The sequence below is a fragment of the Hemicordylus capensis genome, chromosome 3, assembly GCF_027244095.1.
Source record: "Hemicordylus capensis ecotype Gifberg chromosome 3, rHemCap1.1.pri, whole genome shotgun sequence".
NCBI classification, from domain to species: domain Eukaryota; kingdom Metazoa; phylum Chordata; class Lepidosauria; order Squamata; family Cordylidae; genus Hemicordylus; species Hemicordylus capensis.
The window spans coordinates 249,966,304-249,985,402 of NC_069659.1; the positions used below are offsets into that span (position 1 = coordinate 249,966,304).

Below are 19,099 nucleotides of genomic sequence, written 5' to 3' on the forward strand. Positions count from 1 at the left end.
ATTTTGGTTTTCAGATTTGATCTGATTTTTAACTAATTTTAAAATGAATTTTTAAGCTGTTTTGTATTGTATTTTGTATTTTCCTTTCTTCTTTTTTGTCTGTTGTGGTTTAATGTGTTATGTGTTATTATTGCATGTTTTAATCCACTGTTGTGAACCACCCAGATAAAAATTTGTTATGGGGTGGCTAACAAAAAAAGTGTATTATTATTATTAATTCTGAGGCTTGTGCAAAAGCAGGAGGGGGAGCATTGCTCATGAGAGAAATAAAGACAAAGTTTAATTTTGTCTCTGTATGACCCCTGAACTGGTCCAATGTGTGCATTCAACTCCACAGTGTTTTCCTTATTAAGTGAGTGGCAAAGAATGGGTGAAAATTAATAAACATTAGGCAAATACAACATTGTAACATGGCCATAGATAAAAAATAATTAAAAGCATCTATTATTTCTACATCTGGTGCAAAGAAATGTGATTAACAGCATGGATTGAAATTTTAAGTTAATGTCTCAATGTGAAGGAAAACATGAAAATAATAATCTATAATGTAATATTTCTTAACTCAAGTACACAGGAAAGAGCAGACATAAAATAAACATACACATAAAAATGAAGCATTAGATTTTATTGGCTTAAACAGCTAAGACATAAGTATTGTTTTCTGGCAACATTATCTGCTATGGACAGTTATTAATGCAAAAACCTTATACTGAAGTTAGTTGTACATTGTTTTACTTAAACAGCAAATATAATATGCTGTTTGCAAACCCTGAAAGGAATGTGAATTCTTTGTCTTTCTTTTAACTGTAAATTTTTCATTTTATACAAGCAAAACAGTAATGCCTTTTCACCCTTCGGGAGCATCTGAGGGGGTTGGGGGTGGTGTTCCTTGGAGACTGTTGCTTTTAAAATGTGAACTTTTATATGGTGTCCCCCAGGGCTCCATACTGTCTCTAATGCTCTTTAACATCTACATGGAATCACTGGGAGAGATCATAGGAAATTTGGTGCAGGGTGTTATCAGTATGCTGTTCACACCCAAATCTACTTCACCATGTCAAGAGCATCAGGAGAAGGCAAAACCACCCTAAATGCCTGTCTAGGAGGAAGTGATGGGCTGGATGAGGGATAACAAACTGAGACTGAATCCAAATAGGAGGTACTTATTTTGTGGGGTCAGAACTCAGGACACAATTTTGATCTGCCAATTCTGGCAGTTCCCAGAAGGAACAGATCACTGGCAGAGCGGGACTGCCAGCGGCCTTTGTGCGGCCGCCGCAGTGGCCCTGCTGACCCCACCCCCGCGCCCGATGTCAGACGCTGGGGCTAGCCACGCCCCCATGTCTGACATCAGACACGGGGGCGTGGTCTGGCTGAACGGAGCCTTGGGGCTCTGTTCGGCCAACTCTCAGTTCAGTTGTCCTTTAACTGCCGAAGGCTGGCTCTGTTTTCGCAGAGCAGCCCAGGAGCGGCTCTTCTCTGCAGGGAAGAGCCACTCCTGGGCTCTGCTGCGAAAGCAGTGCCAACCTTTTAATGAGGCCCCTTCAGGAGCTACTTAGGCTGGCGCTGCATTCGCAGTGTACAATCAGGAGCAGCTCTTCCCTGCCTTTGCAGGGAAGAGCCGCACCTGGCTGGAGCTGCGAACACAGTGCTAGCCTTTGTTTAGCTCCCGAAGGGGCCGTGCGGCCTCCGCTCAGGAGCTAAACTAGCCTCCCTGTGTCTGATGTCAGATGCGGGTGGTGGTGGTGTCGGGGCCACTCTTGCGACCCCTGATTGGTCAGCAGCCCGGGTTCTTTGAACCCGTTGACCCAATGGTGGCTCCGCCCCTGGAACAGATATACAGTCCTTCTCTTGTTAAGGAATTAAATTTCCCAGCCTTCAGTTTAATGGGATGACCCCTGGTTCTATTGTTGTGAGAAATGAAGAAAAAATTCTCTCTGTCTACTCTCTCTACTCCATGCATTATTGTATACACCAATATCCCCATAGCTGCCTCTTTTACAAACTAAAAAGCCCCAGATGGTGTCACCTTGCTTCATAAAGAAAGTGCTCCAGGCCCGTGATAATCTTGATTGCTACACCTTTTCCAGTTCTACAATGTCCAGTGACCAGAACTGTACACAGTACTCCAAATGTGGCCACACTATTGATTTGTATAAGGGCATTATAATATTAGCATTTTTATTTAGACCATTTTATTTAGACCCTTTTACTCCTATTCTAAAAGGACTACACTGGCTACCAATAAGTTTCTGGGCAAAATACAAGGTGCTAATTATAACATATAAAGCCCTAAACAACATAGGTCCTGGATATTTAACAGAGTGTCTTCTTCGCCATGAGCCCCATAACCCATTGAGATCACCCAGAGAGGTTCATCTGCAGTTGCCACCAGCTCATCTGGTGGCTACACAGGGACAGGCTTTCTCTGCTGCTGCCCTGAGACTCTGGAATGCACTCCCCACTGAAATAAGAGCCTCCCAATCACTGACAATATTTAAAAGTCTCTAAAGACTATTTTTTTCACTCAAGCTTTTTAAATTGGCTGTGGTTTTAAGTAGTTTTAAGATTTTCATTTTTGTTTTCATTTGCTTTATGTTGTTCTAAACCTCCCTGAGATGGATGTTTGGGGCGGTGTACAAATTTGATAGATAGAGAGATAGATAAAAAGGGCACACTTCTTTTGTTACAGAGTTCAAAGAGTAACTTTCTCCAGGAAGACTTTCCCCAGGACTGTATTGGTCCATTTATAACATACATAGGGGATCACTGTGACTAGAAAGCAACACTTGTATTCAGACATTTATCAACATCAAGGCATTCAGTCCTTTCTATTTCCCTGGTATTTTACAAAATAAAAAACAGAACTAAGCCTCAATGCCATTTTGAACAAATGGTTTTGTTGAATCTAAATAGTTGAGATGGGAAACACGTCCCGCCAAATATGCCTACAAATACTGGATTTATTGCTCCCTTAATTTTGGTTGAAATTTGTCCATGACCAACATCACCAATGTTTTTTTCAAACCAATATTTAATTCGTATTCGTATCTTGAAGCCAGCTGCAACTTGGCAGCAATGAAGCAGTCGTATTAATTGTTTTTCATGTGTGTTTTGTATCTAAATTGCTTAAGTGCCATTAAGTGATCAAATGGTATGTTATAACCAATAATGGAATTTAATAGATTACACTATATGTGCTCAGGGTTGTTCTTTGTTGTTATTGTTGTTGTTGTTTTGCAAGTTTGTTTGCTTTTAATTCTAGGGCACACCCTGCCAAAGGATACACCACCAGGCTGTACATATTTTCCAGCATTAATCAGGACAGTGTTTATTTAAGACATTCTGAGTCTTGAAAATATGCAAAACAAATGAAGCCTATCTCAAAATGAAGGAGTGTCTGAAACAGGAGGGAAGTCTCTGAAAAAGAGGGGAAACGAGCAAGATGCAAGGGATTTTCCTGGCTGCACTCCTCTTCAGTTGGGTAGATGTGGACTTTGCATGTCAGTGTAGAATTTAAACCAAAGTAAGTTTACACAAAAAGGCATTCTACCCCCCTGTGAAATTTTGTCTCTCCGACTTTCCTTTTTTATCATTAGGATAGCAGAATATCCATTTAAATTTATTTATTTATTTTGAAATATTTATATCCCACCTCTCCAGTACATTGCTGCTTGGGGCAGCTAAATCAACCTGCAACAGTCTGCTATGGGAGTCTATTGTGTTTTATTTCTATTTATAAGTTTATACCAACCCTTCTATATCGGCAGCTTACAAAAATTACAGAAGAACAAGGAAGACAAAATTAAAAGATAATTTTAAAAACAAATAGCATACACAAGTAAAGGACATGTAGAGTTTTCATTTTCTTAGTTATTTCAGAAAACTTTGTTGTGTTTGTCTCTTTAGTTGTAAAATAAGGTAATAAAAGCTAAATAATAATAATAATCAAAGATATGTGCAGTATGTAAAATGAAGACATCATACTGCTTGTCAAGGGTCTCCATTTAACAAAGTTTGTAGGGAGACAACAAACTTTTCCCAAATGTACAGTTGTTCAAGAATGACATAAAAACTAAATATTTTTTAAAAATAATAGCCAACCTTCACCTCAGGTGAATCCCAGGCCCATAGCCAGCCTAGAGGTTGGAGGATGCAAAAAAAGTGGGTGGACAGTTTTTTAATTGTATTTTTAAATGAATAATATAAGATGGATATATTATAATAATTTAAGATTAATAATATAATAATATTTTAAATAAAATAAATAAATATCTGGCTCTCATCAATCCTAAGTGCATGCAACATTCAGTTATTTTTAAAGTATTTGAAAAAAGTAGGAGGGATTTTAGTGAGGGCCAGGCCCACCCTAGCCCACTCATCCCCCTGGCTATGGGTCTGGTGTATTCTTGTGCCAGCTCAGTGGAAAGTGGCCCTAAGATTTTATAACCAATACAAGTAGTTCTAGAAAGAACTAAGCAGCCTACTTTCCTTTCACTGTCTCTACAACTGGACTAAATTTGGTTCAAATCAAGGTCCACAAGTTAGATCTCTTGCACCTCAAATGTTCATGCATCCACCATCTTGGATCAGGGTGGACGACATCATCACAAACTACACCATTGGGGCACTCCTATGTGTCCATACAGCTGTAGCAAATTTGGTTCTAATTGGATAGTGTCCACAAGTTAGTGCACTTGTGCCTTAAAAATTTACATGTCCACCATCATGAATCAGAGTGGATGACACCATCACAAACTATGCCATTAAGGTGCCCCTATGTGTCCCTACAACTGTACCCAATTTGGTTCATATTGGTCCAGGCGTTGCGAAGTTGATGGAGGGGACACACGGAAGGACACACACAGACAGAATGCCGTGTGATCTCATAAGCCTACTGGAAAGTAGGCTAATAATAATACACATGGTTTACTGTGAGTAAACTGATACCTTGGCTTAGGCCTTGGATAATGAGTGTGAAGATGAACTGTGAGACAACCAAGTAACAATCCCTACTTCAGAGAACCAGAAATCAGAATAGGCATTAGGTGCACTACTAAGATGAATTAGCATGCAATCACCTATGCTTCAGGCACTCTTAACCAATACTTCCTACCTCTTATATTCATATTTTATTGACTGAACAATAACAGTAAAACTCACACATCACATCAAAAGAATTCTATCCAGTGGCATATCATACTTTTAATTGGGTTGGGGGGACTCATTTCTAAGAAATTACTGTGTATGAAACTATTGGCTATAGCAACAAGCCAATTTAGTTTCATATTTTACCTGTGTAAAATATGGACCTTGGTATTTTAGCAGTCTCATATTTACCTGTGTATATGATTATTACACAGATGTTACACAAGAAATTAGTTCAGAAGGAAATAGCAACTCTCTGGCATAAAGACAGCAGTTGGCATCCTGACTAACCAAGCACTTGTGGAAGTACCAGCTGTTGTGCTAGGTACTTGTGCTAAGTCTGGAGCTTGTGTTCCAGACTAGTGTTGCACTACCATAAGCATACTTGCCTGTGCAGGAGTGTATGGAGCTTGGCTGTGGCTGGAGGACAAAGTCCTCCAGCGGCTCCCCCGTCTGCTTAAAAGCTTGGGTCTAGCTTAAACATGCAGCATCAAACAGAAAGAGAGAGTGTCAACAAGCGTGTGGATCAAGGTGATCCAGTTGACATAGTATACCTGGACTTCCAAAAATCTTTTGACAAAGTTCCTCATCAATGACTCCTGAAGAAACTTAGCGGTCATGGGATAAGGGGACAAAGTACATGTGTGGATTGCTAACTGGTTGAAAGACAGGAAACAGAGGGTAGGTATAAATGGAGAGTTTTCGCAATGGAGGGAAGTAAGAAGTGGGGTCCCCCAGGGATCTGTACTGGGACCGGTGCTTTTTAATTGATTCAAAAATGATCTAGAAGAAGGGGTAAGCAGCGAGGTGGCAAAATTTGCAGATGATACCAAACTCTTTTGGGTAGTGAAATCCATAACTGATTGTGAAGAGCTCCAAAAGGATCTCTCCATACTAGGTGAGTGGGCGACAAAGTGGCAAATGCGGTTCAATGTTGGCAAGTGTAAGGTGATGCACATTGGAACGAAGAACCCCATCTTCAAGTATATGCTGATGGGATCTGAGCTGTCGGTTATTGACCAGGAGAGGGATCTTGGGGTCATGGTGGACAGCTCGTTGAAAGTGTCGACTCAATGTGCGGCAGCTGTAAAGAAGGCCAATTCCATGCTAGGGATCATAGGAAGGGGATTGGAAATAAAAGTGCTAATATTATAATGCCCTTATACAAAACTATGGTGCAGCCACACCTGGAGTACTGTGTACAATTCTGGTCACCACATCTAAAAAAGGACATTGTAGAACTGGAAAAGGTGCAGAAGAGGGCAACCAAGATGATCAAGGGCCTAGAGCACCTTTCTTATGAGGCTAGGCTACAACACCTGGGCTATTTAGTTTAGAAAAAAGACGACTGCGGGGAGACATGATAGAGGTCCATAAAATCATGCATGGTGTGGAGAAAGTGGATAGAGAGAAATTCTTCTCCCTCTCCCATAACACTAGAACCAGGGGTCATCCCATGAAACTGATTGCCAGGAAATCTAGGACCAGCAAGCGGAAGTACTTTTTCACACAACGCATAATCAACTTGTGGAATTCTCTGCCACGAAATGTGGTGACAGCCAACAACCTGGATGGCTTTAAGAGGGGTTTGGATAACTTCATGGAGGAGAGGTCTACTGATGGCTACTAGTCGGAGGGCTGTAGGCCACCTCCAGCCTCAGGGGCGGGGTGCCTCTTGGTACCAGTTCCGGGGGAGTAACAGCAGGAGAGAGGGCGTGCCCTCAACTCCTGCCTGTGGCTTCCAGCAGCATCTGGTGGGCCACTGTGCAAAATGGGATGCTGGACTAGATGGGCCTTGGGCCTGATCCAGCAGGGCTGTTCTTATGTTAAAGGCCACAAGTTTCATCTCTCCTTATGATCTTCAATCCTTGTTTCCCTGAGCCAGCAAAGCTATAAATTGACACTTTCTTGAATCCCAACATTTTTTCCTCAGTCTTCTGATTACTGATTGGTGGGGGGGTGGGGAAACGCTCGTCCTCCCACAACACACTTCCAATATTGTAGATATGTAGATTTGCACTCTTCATGCAAATCATACACTCTCAGCTTCTCAACTACTTCTTCCCTCTATATACCTACACACTCTGAAAGAACCAAAATGACATGAGCATAGCAGCTTGCACATTTATATTAAGAACTTAGCATATATGCTGGGATCTAGAGTTGTGTGAGAGTATTAGGAATAGGAATATAGGAAGCTTCCTTATACCAAATCAGACAATTGGTCCATCTAGCTCAGTATTGTCTACATGGACTGGCAGCGGCTTCTCCAAGGTTTCAGGCAGGAGTCTGTCTCAGCCATATCTCGAGATGCCAGGAGGGAAGTTGGAACCTTTTGTATGCAGTGCTCTTCCCAGGGCATCCCCATCTCCTAAAGGGAATATCTTACAGTGTTCACATGTAGTCTCCCATTCAAATGCAAACCAGGGTGGACCCTGCTTAGCAAAGGAGACAATTCATGATTGCTACCACAAGGCCAGCTTATTCACACAATGAATTGTCCTGACTCTTCTCTGCCCTGCAGTTTCCTGTGCCCCTCCCTTGCTGGTCAGTGGATCTCTGGATATGGAACTGATCATATCACATGACATAGAAGCCTACAGTGCAAGAGGAGGATCAGGGGAAATCAGGTAGGGGCACAAGGTGTGAGCAGAAGCAGAAAATCTGCCCTCACTCCTTTCCAATCCTAGTGCCTCCTTTCTCAACTTGCTATTTTTTTTGGCAGGGGGTGGGGGTGGGTGGAGATGGTGTGGTTGGTTATTGCTTTTCACCTCACCAGCTGCACTAGCTTATTGACCAAGATGCTGCCTAATGGAATTCTAAATATATATTGGACCATGCAAGAAAAAGCATCAAGGGTTGGCATTTTTGGGCAGCCCAAGATCCAAAGAGCCCATTGCTAATACTTGAGACCACCTCTGTATCTATAGCCCATGTGTAGTGATAATGGAGTAACACTATTGAGGCTTACCTAGGTAGGATGGGCCCATAGAGGGCTTACTTGCCAAGGGCCCCATAAAAGGTGGAGCCAGCCCTAAAACAGAGAGGCTGCTTCTTCCTCTATGTCCTGTGTGGATGAGGGGAATTGCTCCAGTTGAAATATATATTTTCCATTTGCTTTTAAGCATGTCAATTGGCATGCACTAATTTTGTGAAAATAAAATGTGATAGAGGGAGGAGGGATACATATATGAAGCACAAAGCTTTTTGCAAATCAGAGGTGAATATATGGATGTGACATTCCTGCCTACATCAAGTCCTTATACCAAAACTAGAGCATCACTTGTAAGCTTTATCAGAGTCACATTTATTTGCATGATAAAATTTGTAGCGAACAGCTAAAGTACTTGGACTTAGATGTCATCCTCATACAAGAGCCTCGAGATACATACTGATTCATTGTTAGTTTGTTTTATGGCCTTTCCACCCAATCTATTTCCACTATTCCAAGTATGTGTTAGAACCCTATTCATAATTCAATAATCAAGTTTCTGATTATTACAATTCAATTTGTCCTTCTCCATAAGAGGTAAGCTTATACTACAGGATATGCTAAGGTGACAGACAGAAAAATATAACATGATGTTTATTCTAAGTCATCAAAAGTATAATCTAATGAAAATAAAATATTTTTATTGAAGATACAAACATGATTGGGAATACCATTGTTGCATTACACACAAACACATGATTATTTTAGATACAAATTAGGGATGTGCCAAAAAGTGATTTGAAAGCCAAATTGCGGCAAATTCCCTTTAAAATCCCTTTAATGCAGATAAGAGCAGGTCCATCCTTCCTCCTCCTCCACTTGCTGCCATTGCTGTACGGGCGGTGCTGCCACCAGCTATCTGCATGTGTCGGCGGCGCTCTCCCCCAGCTGCTCCTGTGTGGCGCCATTTGTGTGCCAAGACCACATGGATGCAGATGGGGGGAAATGCTGCCGGCACGGAGGCCGTTTGCATGCTGTAGCCGCATGGGGGTGGCTGGGAGAGAGCACTGCTGGCATGCACAGATAGCTGGGGGGACTCCCGCCAATACGGCAATGGTGGCAAGCGGAGGAGCAAGAATGGACCTGCTCTCCTCCGTGTTAAAGGGGCTGGGAAAGCCCTCAATTCTAAAGGGATAGTGCCACGATTCGGCTTCCAGATCACATTTTGAGCACATCCCTAAAGAGGGAAGTTGTAGTTCTATAAATGTACATTTTTAAAAACGTGCAAGACATCCGAGATCTTATTTTGCTTTTAAAACCTGTATTAAAACAGCTCTGGTATGTCTATCTTTCTTTCTTTCTTTCTTTCTTTCTTTCTTTCTTTCTTTCTTTCTTTCTTCTTATACCTATTTCACAGTTCCATACACCAACTACTTGAACATTTACTCTTCAGCATATGCTTATTTCTGAGAACATGTGATTCAATGTATGATGTTCAAACATGAGTCTCACTCACCACATATCAGTTGGCTTTCTTTCAGGTTCTGAAATGCTGTTCCTTGTAAACTCCTGGGGAAAGCACAAACTGTTTCTTCTTGTATTCGAACTGACGTATTTCTAGCCCAGTGTAAGACCCATTTGACATTACAGTCACAAATGAGTGAATCAGTATAGAAGTGTCTAAAAGTCAAATCAAATATGAAAGGAACTTATTTTTCATAAATAGCTAATTATTGAAACAAAACACATTTTGAAAGCCTCAATTACCTAGCCCCCAATTATCTATTTTGACTCTGCATGGTTTCTGCTATTAAGGCCACACATGGATACCACCAAGCTCAAGTTGTATATCTTGTTATCTATACATATCATTTACATCCAAAACTATTCAAGGAATATTAATTCACCTTTCATGTGAAAATCCGCACGTTCCCCATGTAAGCGCAGCGCACACACATTTCCTTTGGTGAAAATGCACAGTCCCCACTTTGGATATTTATGATATGTGCAAATACAAAGGGGCAAATTATGTACACTTCCTCTGTTTTTGCTTATCATTACTATCTGAAGCCATTCTGTGTTCTCAATTCATGCAGCTAATGGGCTAATAGGATGTAACTGATGTTTGGAGCCAGGAAGGAATTTGTTCCCAGGGTCCATTAGTTTGATTATTACCACAAATGGCATCATTTTCACTTATTGATTTTTGGGTCCTATTTACCCTCTTGTCTCAGTGACTTTACTAGTAGTCTGCTCCTATCCTATAACACTGTGATTCTGCAATCTTTGAGACCCCAGTTATTCAATAGTTTTATTTCATACATATTTGTTTAGTTGTATATTCCCACAGGCAGAATAATAAACAAGCAGCACACTTAAAGCTATTTATGTCAACATGTAAAGTTCTGAAGAGGGGGAAAAATGTTCAGAACTACCCAGCTGGTATTGATTCTGACTCTCACAACTTGGAAATTTTGAACTGGCATTTTCAGTTTTGTTTTTAAAGTGTAGCCCTCTATCTGGCAATGTAGCTTTCTAAACCACTTGATTTTGATAGTCCAGTATTATAGCCTTACAATTCCAAAATTCTACTGGATTATGACAAAAATTTCAATCCTAATTTTGTCCATTCAACAGAAGTCTAGACCCCACAATATTTAATTTCCATATGCCATGTAATGATAAAAATACTATTTACTCTCTAGCTAATGTTTCATCAGTGTTTTTATTACTTAGTTAAAAAAAAATTAAACTCTATTTGTCAATAAGGAGGAATATTTAAGATATGTCAAATCTAATATGTGCATTTAATCTAGGTAGGATTTTAATGAACATCAAAACGGTTTTATTTAACTGTTGTAAGGGTTAATTTGTTTGTCCTCTGCTTATATTCATCACTTCATAAAATGCAAGGGCAATCATTTACAAAGTCTCAGTATTCTTAAAGACAACTTCAACAAAAGCTACTCTTGCAACCATATTATCCAGTCTCCATCACAGTGGCTTAACGGTCCAAAGATCTGAAATTAGTTCAGGCTGCAGAAAATAATTAGCATGTGTTTTATAAAATCCACATATGGAATGAATATTATTTTCAGTCTTTACTCATGACCGTGAGAACATACAATACTGCAAATCTGGATGAAGTTTGATTATTTATAGCAGAATTTATATGCTGCTTTTTTATCACAATGACCCTCAAAATTGTTTACAACCAAAGGCTTAAACAAACAAATAATAATAATAATAAAAACAAGTCACATTAAAGACACATCCATTATAAAATAACAGCAACCAGTGACAACTAGTTTACTATGAAAAAGAAGAGCTCAGACAATATTAAAAGCTCAGCTAAAGAGGACCATTTCTATAGTTCTTTAATGGCTGAATGGGAGCCAGGTCTACCTCCATGGGAAGGAAATACTAGAGTTTGGGCACCACCACTGAGAAGGCCCTGTCGCATGTTTTCCTTGTGGAGCTAGGCTCCTTTGATTATTTATTTCAAAAATGTATATCCTGTCTCCTCTTTGTGAAACAAAATCAAAGTGGATAATTAAAGCAACACCACTGAACACAATTGCACAAATAACAAAACTAAAGCAGTAAAACAGGCAGCCATAAACTAGCAGCAGAAATATCAGCAATCACTTACAAAGCAATTATCTTAATAGTTCAGGGATTCTGTGCAGTTGGCTCTAACAGCTATGGCAATGCCAGTGGTTCTGTTTAGTCAAGTCTGCCCAATCAGCAACGCAACTGCCTCTAGCCCCCAAGCATGGGTCATCAGATCAAACGCTTCCCAGGAGTCCCTTGGGATGGTCATACACGGATGTCCAAAGCCACTGAGTTGTCACTCCGGTCCCCAATTACCACCTTCTGAGACATACACTCCAGGCAGGACTGAAACTAGCACAAAATCATGCTATTGATCATCAGTCCAGACAGGGAGCTCAGAAGGTTATCAAGGCTGGTGGTATCAAAAGCTGCTGAGAGGTTCAGTGGAATCAACTGGGATACACTTCCCCTGAATAGTTCTTCACATTGGCCATCTAAGAGGGCAAGCAAGGCAGCCTTAGCCCCCAAACCAAGCCAGAATAAAGACTGCAATGATTTAATCTGAGAGTACCTAGAGTTGGATCTCTACCACACATTCAAACAAGTTGATCATAATAATATTTATTTTATTGATCATTCAATTTTTATATTGCCTTTCATTAAAACAATCCTATCATGTATAAATGGGTTTAAAAGGTGGTTGTTTATACAATGAAGACATACTTACACAACTTTCAGAGCTAAGAGCTCAGAAAAAAGTCCATTCATGAGACTTGAAAATATGTTCCCTGATAAATTCCTAAGAGAGGGAAAAGATTGTTATTAAAATAAGATACAAAGAAGGGTATAATAAGATACAAAGAAACACAATCTGATCAAACCACAGTTGATCCATAAACCAGGATAACAAAACTGGATCAAAACATGACTTTCCATTTCGGATTGTGAGCTAATTGTGTTTTGAACAGACCATAGTTCCCTGTATTCAGACATAACATGAAACTGCAGTTTGTTCAAATCCACAGCTGGAATCTTTAAATCTCTCCCCTTACATATTGGGAAAATAACAAGATGAAGAATATGTAAGTGAGTCCAATGCTCACAACAGTACATTATCATAATACCACGGTTTAGTATACTGTCTGAATTCAATCGGCGTCTCTATGTAAGTGGTGTTTTTACATGCAGGGCATTCCTGTTCTCTTCTACAAGCATGAAATAACAAGAGGAAGCCACAATACAAATGGAAATCTGTACAAGAGAAGACAGCAGTTTAACATCACATTGTATTGTTCCAATCTAGAGTTTATGTACTCTTATACATAGATACTATTATTACTATTATTGTTATTTAAAATATTTATATCCACTTTTCAACCAAGAGCTCTCAAAGCAGTTTACATAGCAAATTAAAAGGGAAGTTAGTTCTATGTTCCAGAACAGCTCACTACTAGGCTTGTGCATTTCGATTCGGGTACAAAACGTTTTGTGCCCGAAAATGGCAATTTCGGAGGTTTTGTAACCAAAACAAAATCAAGAATTAAAAAACAGATATTTTTGTTTCCAAATCAAAATGACTGTGTTTCGGACAGAATGCTTTGTTCTTCAGAAAAGCATTGCAATTGAAATTGACTTCTCTGACTCTCTCCACTCCAGCTGAGGCACTGAGTGATTAGCAGAAGAGAAGATATGCAAGAAGCTGTTGAGCATGAATGGTTTAGTTAAGTATGTGTTGTATTCAGTGTGATTGAAATGCAAACTGACTTTGCAAAGGGATTTGGAAGACAGCATTTTGAGACAGAAATACCCAAATATCTTTGGGAGCTCAATGCAATTCCAAAGCTCTTGCTAAAAGCCCTGGTATAAATTGTGTGGAGAAGCTTTTCGAGAAGCTGGTTAGGAAAGTTCTGAAATTACACAGGTTTTTCTTTCCAAAGGTTTAGAAAGAATCTCTTGACTTGTTCAGGGGTCTTTTGAAGAGCTATTTTGTTTTTCTTCTGATTTTTATGAGTTATAGTGGTGTCTATGTTTTGTTGCCCAAGTTGAGCAGTCTAATGTAATTTAGGCCACAATGTAATTTGGTGGGACATGATGTCTAAGCCAGTGGTTCACAACTTTTGCCATTGCAGGGACAGGTCATCCACATTGGGACAGGAGACAAAAGGAGGGAGGTGAGGAATATCCCTGTCAATCTATTTACATCCCCAGGAATCTAAGTTTGTTGCTTCTCTCTTTCTTGTAAGCATGATCCATGGTTTTGCACTTTCTTAAATGCAATGATGATGAATCCCAATAATTCTGAACAGTAGTCTGATTTGTTTGGGCTACAGCTCACTCCACTTCAGTTAAATGAACATTTGAAGCTGTTCCATAGTACCAAGGCAGATTTATTTTATTTTTATTTATTTATTTACATTTTATATCCCGCTCTTTCTCCAAGAAGCCCAGAGCGGTGTACTACATACTTAGGTTTCTCCTCATAACAACCCTTTGATAGGCTGAGAGAAGTGACTGGCCCAGAGTCACCCAGCTGGTATCATGGCTGAATGGGGATTTGAGCTCGGGGTCTCCCCGGTCCTAGTCCAGCACTCTAACCACTACACCATGCTGGCTCATTGGTCTATCTTGCTATCTCAAAATGGCCTGTGGTCACTGTTCCATGGGGAGGGAGTGTTTTTATTGAAAGATTGCTTGAATCCACAAATGGGTTGTGCTGCTATGCTAGTGCCACAGGGACAGGCTCACACCCGCTGCAAAATTCTCAAATAACTTTGCCAAAAAATTAAGTGTCATTCTTGTTCATCATTCTCTTCACTCTTTCAACTTTTTTATGCGGGGCTTCAGGGGCAAAACAGTGGGTTGGGTGGCAGTGCCCCAAGGGTGGTGTACCCAGATTCCAAATAGGGCAAAGGAAAGATTTCTTAGGAATTTTTGAGGTTTACGCGTCTTTCAGATTTTTCCTCATAGGGAATAATGGAGGTTTCAGCAGCCTCATAACTCCACCTGGGGGGCACTGGGATGGCTCAAAGTGAGTGGTGGTGTAGTGCAAAGAGGGTGCCAACCACCCCCCTGGATTGCTAACCCATTGGGGTACTGGGCTTTGTTGTTTCTGAGGTGTTGAGTTTAGATTCTCTGGTAGCAAATGAGATTTTTTAATGAAAAACCATGAATCCACTCTCATATGCTACTAGAGAATCTACTCTCAGAACACCTCTAGAATAGCAAAACCCTGTACTTCATGGGTTGGCAACCCATGTGGGTGGTTGGCACCCTATGTGCACTACACTGCCACTTGCTCTGGGCCACCCCAGTGCCCCTCAAGTGGAGTTATGGGACTGCAGAAACCTCCATTATACCCTATGAGGAAAATCTGAAAGACGCATAACTTCATTAATTCTTTAAAAATCAGCCCTTTGCCAAACTCCTCTGAAAAAATTGTGGTAGCTTCCTTGTACCAACTGGGCACTACCACCAACCACACTCCACTCTGGGCCACCTCTCCCCCCACCCCACGTGAAGCTATACTTTTCCTGAAACCTCCATCATACCCTATGGGGAAAATCTGAAAGACTCACAAACTTAAAAAAAAAAATCACCAAAAATCAGCAGTTTGCCCAGTTCCTTTGAAATTTTTGTGGTAGCTTCCACTTATTTGGCACTATAATCCCCACCCACTCTTTTGACCATGTGACCCATTTTTAAATCTGAATTAATTTGGATTCATATTCAGATTAATTCGGATACAAAACAAAACTGGGGTGATTCGGAAGGCTTAATTTCAGACAAAATACAAAATGTGGTTGAGTCGGATTTGGTACAAATCGAAACAGAAAAAATACAAAACACGCAACCCTACTTACCACCTAAAAATAAATAAAAGACAGACACCAGCAACAGCCACTGAGAGGAATACTATGCTGGGTTGAATAAGGACAGTTGCTCGCCCCCTGCTAAATAAGAGAACCACTTTGAAAGGAGCCTCATGGACCAATGAGCAGGGATGAATGTGCATTCTCATTCATCCCAGTGGGACAGGGATAGCTGAACTTCTTTTTCCACCGATGAGATTATTAGTCATGGGGGTGGGGGAAGAGGTGGAATTTAGGTAACCTGAATAATATCAGCTTCTGGGTGGACAATTTCAAGCAGAACAAGTTGTTCTAGTAAGAACTAATCAGCCTACTTTCCTTTCACTCTCTCTACAACTGCACTAAATTTGGTTCAGATCAAGGTTCATAAGTTAGTTCTCTTGCACCTCAAATGTTCATGCACCCACCATCTTGGATCAGGGTGGATAACATTATTAATTATATTAATATTAATTATTATTATAGTTATAATGGTATAACTATACCATTGATGTATCCCTGTGTGTCACTCACTACAGCTGTATCAAATTTGGTTTAAATGGGTTAGACAGTCCTCAGGTTAGTACACTTGTGCCTCAAAAGTTCACACATCCACCAACTTGGATCATGGTGGATGACATAATCACATACTACACCATTGGGAAATCTCTATGCGTCCCTTCAGCTGTAGCAAATTTGGTTCAAATCAGTTAAACTGTCCACAGGTTACTGCATTTGCACCTCAAAAATTTTTGTGTCAGCCATCTTGAATTGGGTTGAATGACATTGTCACAACCTACACCATTGAGGTCTCCCTATGTGTCCCTACAGCTGTAGCAAATTTGGTTCAAATTGTTTAAGCGGTTCAGAAGTTAGCCCACTTACACCTCCAAAGTGTATGCATCCACCATCTTGGATTGGGGTGTATGGCATCATCACAAACTATGCTGTTGAGGTGTCCCTGTGTGTCACTCACTGCAACTGCACCTAATTTGGTTAAATTAGCCCGCTTGCACCTCAGATGTTCACACGGCTGCCATCTTAAATTGGAGAGGATGACATCATCAAACACCATGCCATTTGGGCATCCCTATGTGTCCCAACAGCTGTGGCAAATTTGGTTCAAATCAGTTAAGCGGTTTGCAAGGTAGCCCACTTGAACCTCCAAAGTTTATGTGTCTGCCATATTGGATCAGGGTGGATGACATCATCACAAACAATGCTGTTGAGGTGGCCCTATGTGTCCCTACAACTGTACTTGATTTGGTTCATATTGGTCCAGGCATTGCAAAGTTGATGGGGTGGGGGGACACATGGACACACACAGAATGCCGGGTGATCACATAAGCCTACTGGAAAGTAGGCTAAAAACGGAAAGAGGGTCATTCGCTTTTCTGTCGCAAAATTTACCTGCCCTGTGGCTGCTTTACATAAGAACAGCCCTGCTGGATGAGGCCCAAGGCCTATCTTGTCCAACATCCTGTTTCACACAGTGGCCCACCAGATGCCTCTGAGAAGCCCGCAGGCAAGAGGTGAGGGCATGCCCTCTCTCTTGCTGTTGCTCCCCTGCAACTGGTATTTAGTGACATCTTTCCTCTGGGACTGGAGGTGGCCTATAGCCATCAGACTAGTAGCCATTGACAGATCTGCCCCTTTTAAAGCCATCCAAGCTAGTGGCCATCAACACATCCCAGATGTGGCAAAGAATTCCATAGATTAATTACATCCTGTGTGAAAAAGTACTTCCTTTTGTTCGTCCTAAATTCCCTGGCCTTCAATTTCATGGGATGAGTCCTGGTTCTAGTGCTATGAGAGATGGAGAAAAATTCCTCTATGTGCACTCTCTCAACTCCATGCATAATTTTATATAACGCATTCATGTCTACCCACAGTTTCCTCTTTTCCAAATTAAAAAGCCAAAGATGCTATAGCCTTGCTTCATAATGAAAGTGCTCCAGAACCCTGGTTGCCTGCTTCTGAACCTTTTCTAGTTCTACAATGTACTTCTTAAGATACAGTGAGCAGGACTGAACACAGTACTCCAAATCTGACTGTACCATTGATTTGTATTAGAGCATTATAATATTCACATTTGTATTTTCAGTCCCCTTCCTAATAATGCCTAGCATGGAATTTGCCTTTTTCACAGCTGCCACACACTGAGTTGACACTATCAATGAGCTATCCACCAGAACAATAGAGGAGGGCTGCTCTTCTGGTAGCAAGCATGATGTGTCTCTTTTGCTAAGTAGGTTCCACCCTAATTTGCATTTGAATGGGAGACTACATGTGAGCACTGTAAGATATTCCTCTTAGGGGATGAGGCCACTCTGGGGAGAGCATCTGCATGCTTGCATGCAGAAGGTTCCAAGTTCCTTCCCTGGCATATCCAAGATAGGGCTGAGAGAGACTCCTGCCCACAGCCCTGGAGAAGTCTGAGTTGACAGTACTGAGCTAAATGGACCAATGCTCCAACTCGGAATAAGGCAGCTTCCTATGTTCCAAACCCAAAATCCCTCTCCTGGTCAGTCACTGACAGTTCAGATCCTCATTAGTGTATATGTCAAGTTGGGGTTTTTCGCCCCAGTATGCATCACTTTACACTTGCTTATACTGAACCGCATTTGCCATTTTGTCACCCACTCCCCTAGTTTGGAGAGATCCTTTTGGAGCCCCTCGCAATCTCTTTTGGATTTCACTACCCTAAATAGTTTAGTGTCATCTGCAAATCTGGCCACTTTGCTACTTACTCCAACTTCCAGATCATTTATGAACAAGTTAAAAAGCACTGGTCCCAGTTCAGATCCCTGTGGGACTCCACTTCTTAATTCCCTCCACTGTGAAAACTGTCTATTTATTCCTACCCTCTGTTTCCTGTAGTTCAACCAGTTACCAATTCACAATTCAACCTGTCCCCTTATCCCATGACTGCTAAGTTTAGTCAAGAGCCTTTGGTAGAGAACTTAGTCAAAAGCTTTTTAGAAGTCCAAGTATACTATGTCAACCGGATCACCTTTATCCACATGCCTGTTGACGCTCTCAAAGAACTCCAAAAAGTTAGTGAGGCAAGACTTGCCCTTGCAGAAGCCATGCTGGTTCTTCTTCAGCAAAACCTATTCTTATATACGTTTAACCATTTTGTCCTTAAGTATGCTTTCTATCAATTTACCCAGCACAGAAGTTAAGCTAACTGGTTTGTAGTTTCCCAGATCCCCCCGTCCCCCCTTTCTGAAAATAGGAGCTATATTAGCTACTTTCCAGTCCTCTGGTACAGAGCCTGATTGTAGGGACAAGTTACATATTTTTGCTAGATCAGCAATTTCACATTTGAGTTGCGTGGATGCCATTTGCCCTCACTGATTTGTTAATTCTTAGTTTTTCAGGACGGTTTACAATATCCCCTCTTATCACCGCAAGTTGGCCCAGTTCTTCAGTCTCCAAGCCTGAGAAGCACAGTTCTGGAGCGGATATACAATCAGTATGCTCCACCATGAAGACAGATGCAAAGAACTCATTCAGCTTCTCTGCAAAGAACTCATTCAGCTTCTTTCAGACTTTCAAGTCCTTTAAAAAATAATAAGGGATCTTATTATGGAAATCATAGGGATCCCATATA

The 19,099-nt window shown here is 40.9% G+C and overlaps 1 protein-coding gene across 6 annotated transcripts in view; it reads right to left on the bottom strand.

Annotated features, from left to right (window-relative positions):
- Positions 1-19,099, bottom strand: part of ADGRA1 (adhesion G protein-coupled receptor A1) — a 676,883-nt gene that overhangs the window by 375,977 nt on the left and 281,807 nt on the right. For 5 of the 6 annotated variants that reach the window (XM_053309873.1, XM_053309870.1, XM_053309872.1 and 2 more), the window contains 2 exons: positions 12,363-12,434; positions 9,597-9,760 (listed from right to left, as the gene is read on the bottom strand). In XM_053309873.1, coding sequence (XP_053165848.1) covers positions 9,597-9,760; positions 12,363-12,434 — 236 coding nt within the window. Of the gene's footprint in view, positions 1-9,596; positions 9,761-12,362; positions 12,435-19,099 lie in introns of those variants that run through there. The other variant, XM_053309875.1, reaches the window with a different exon arrangement.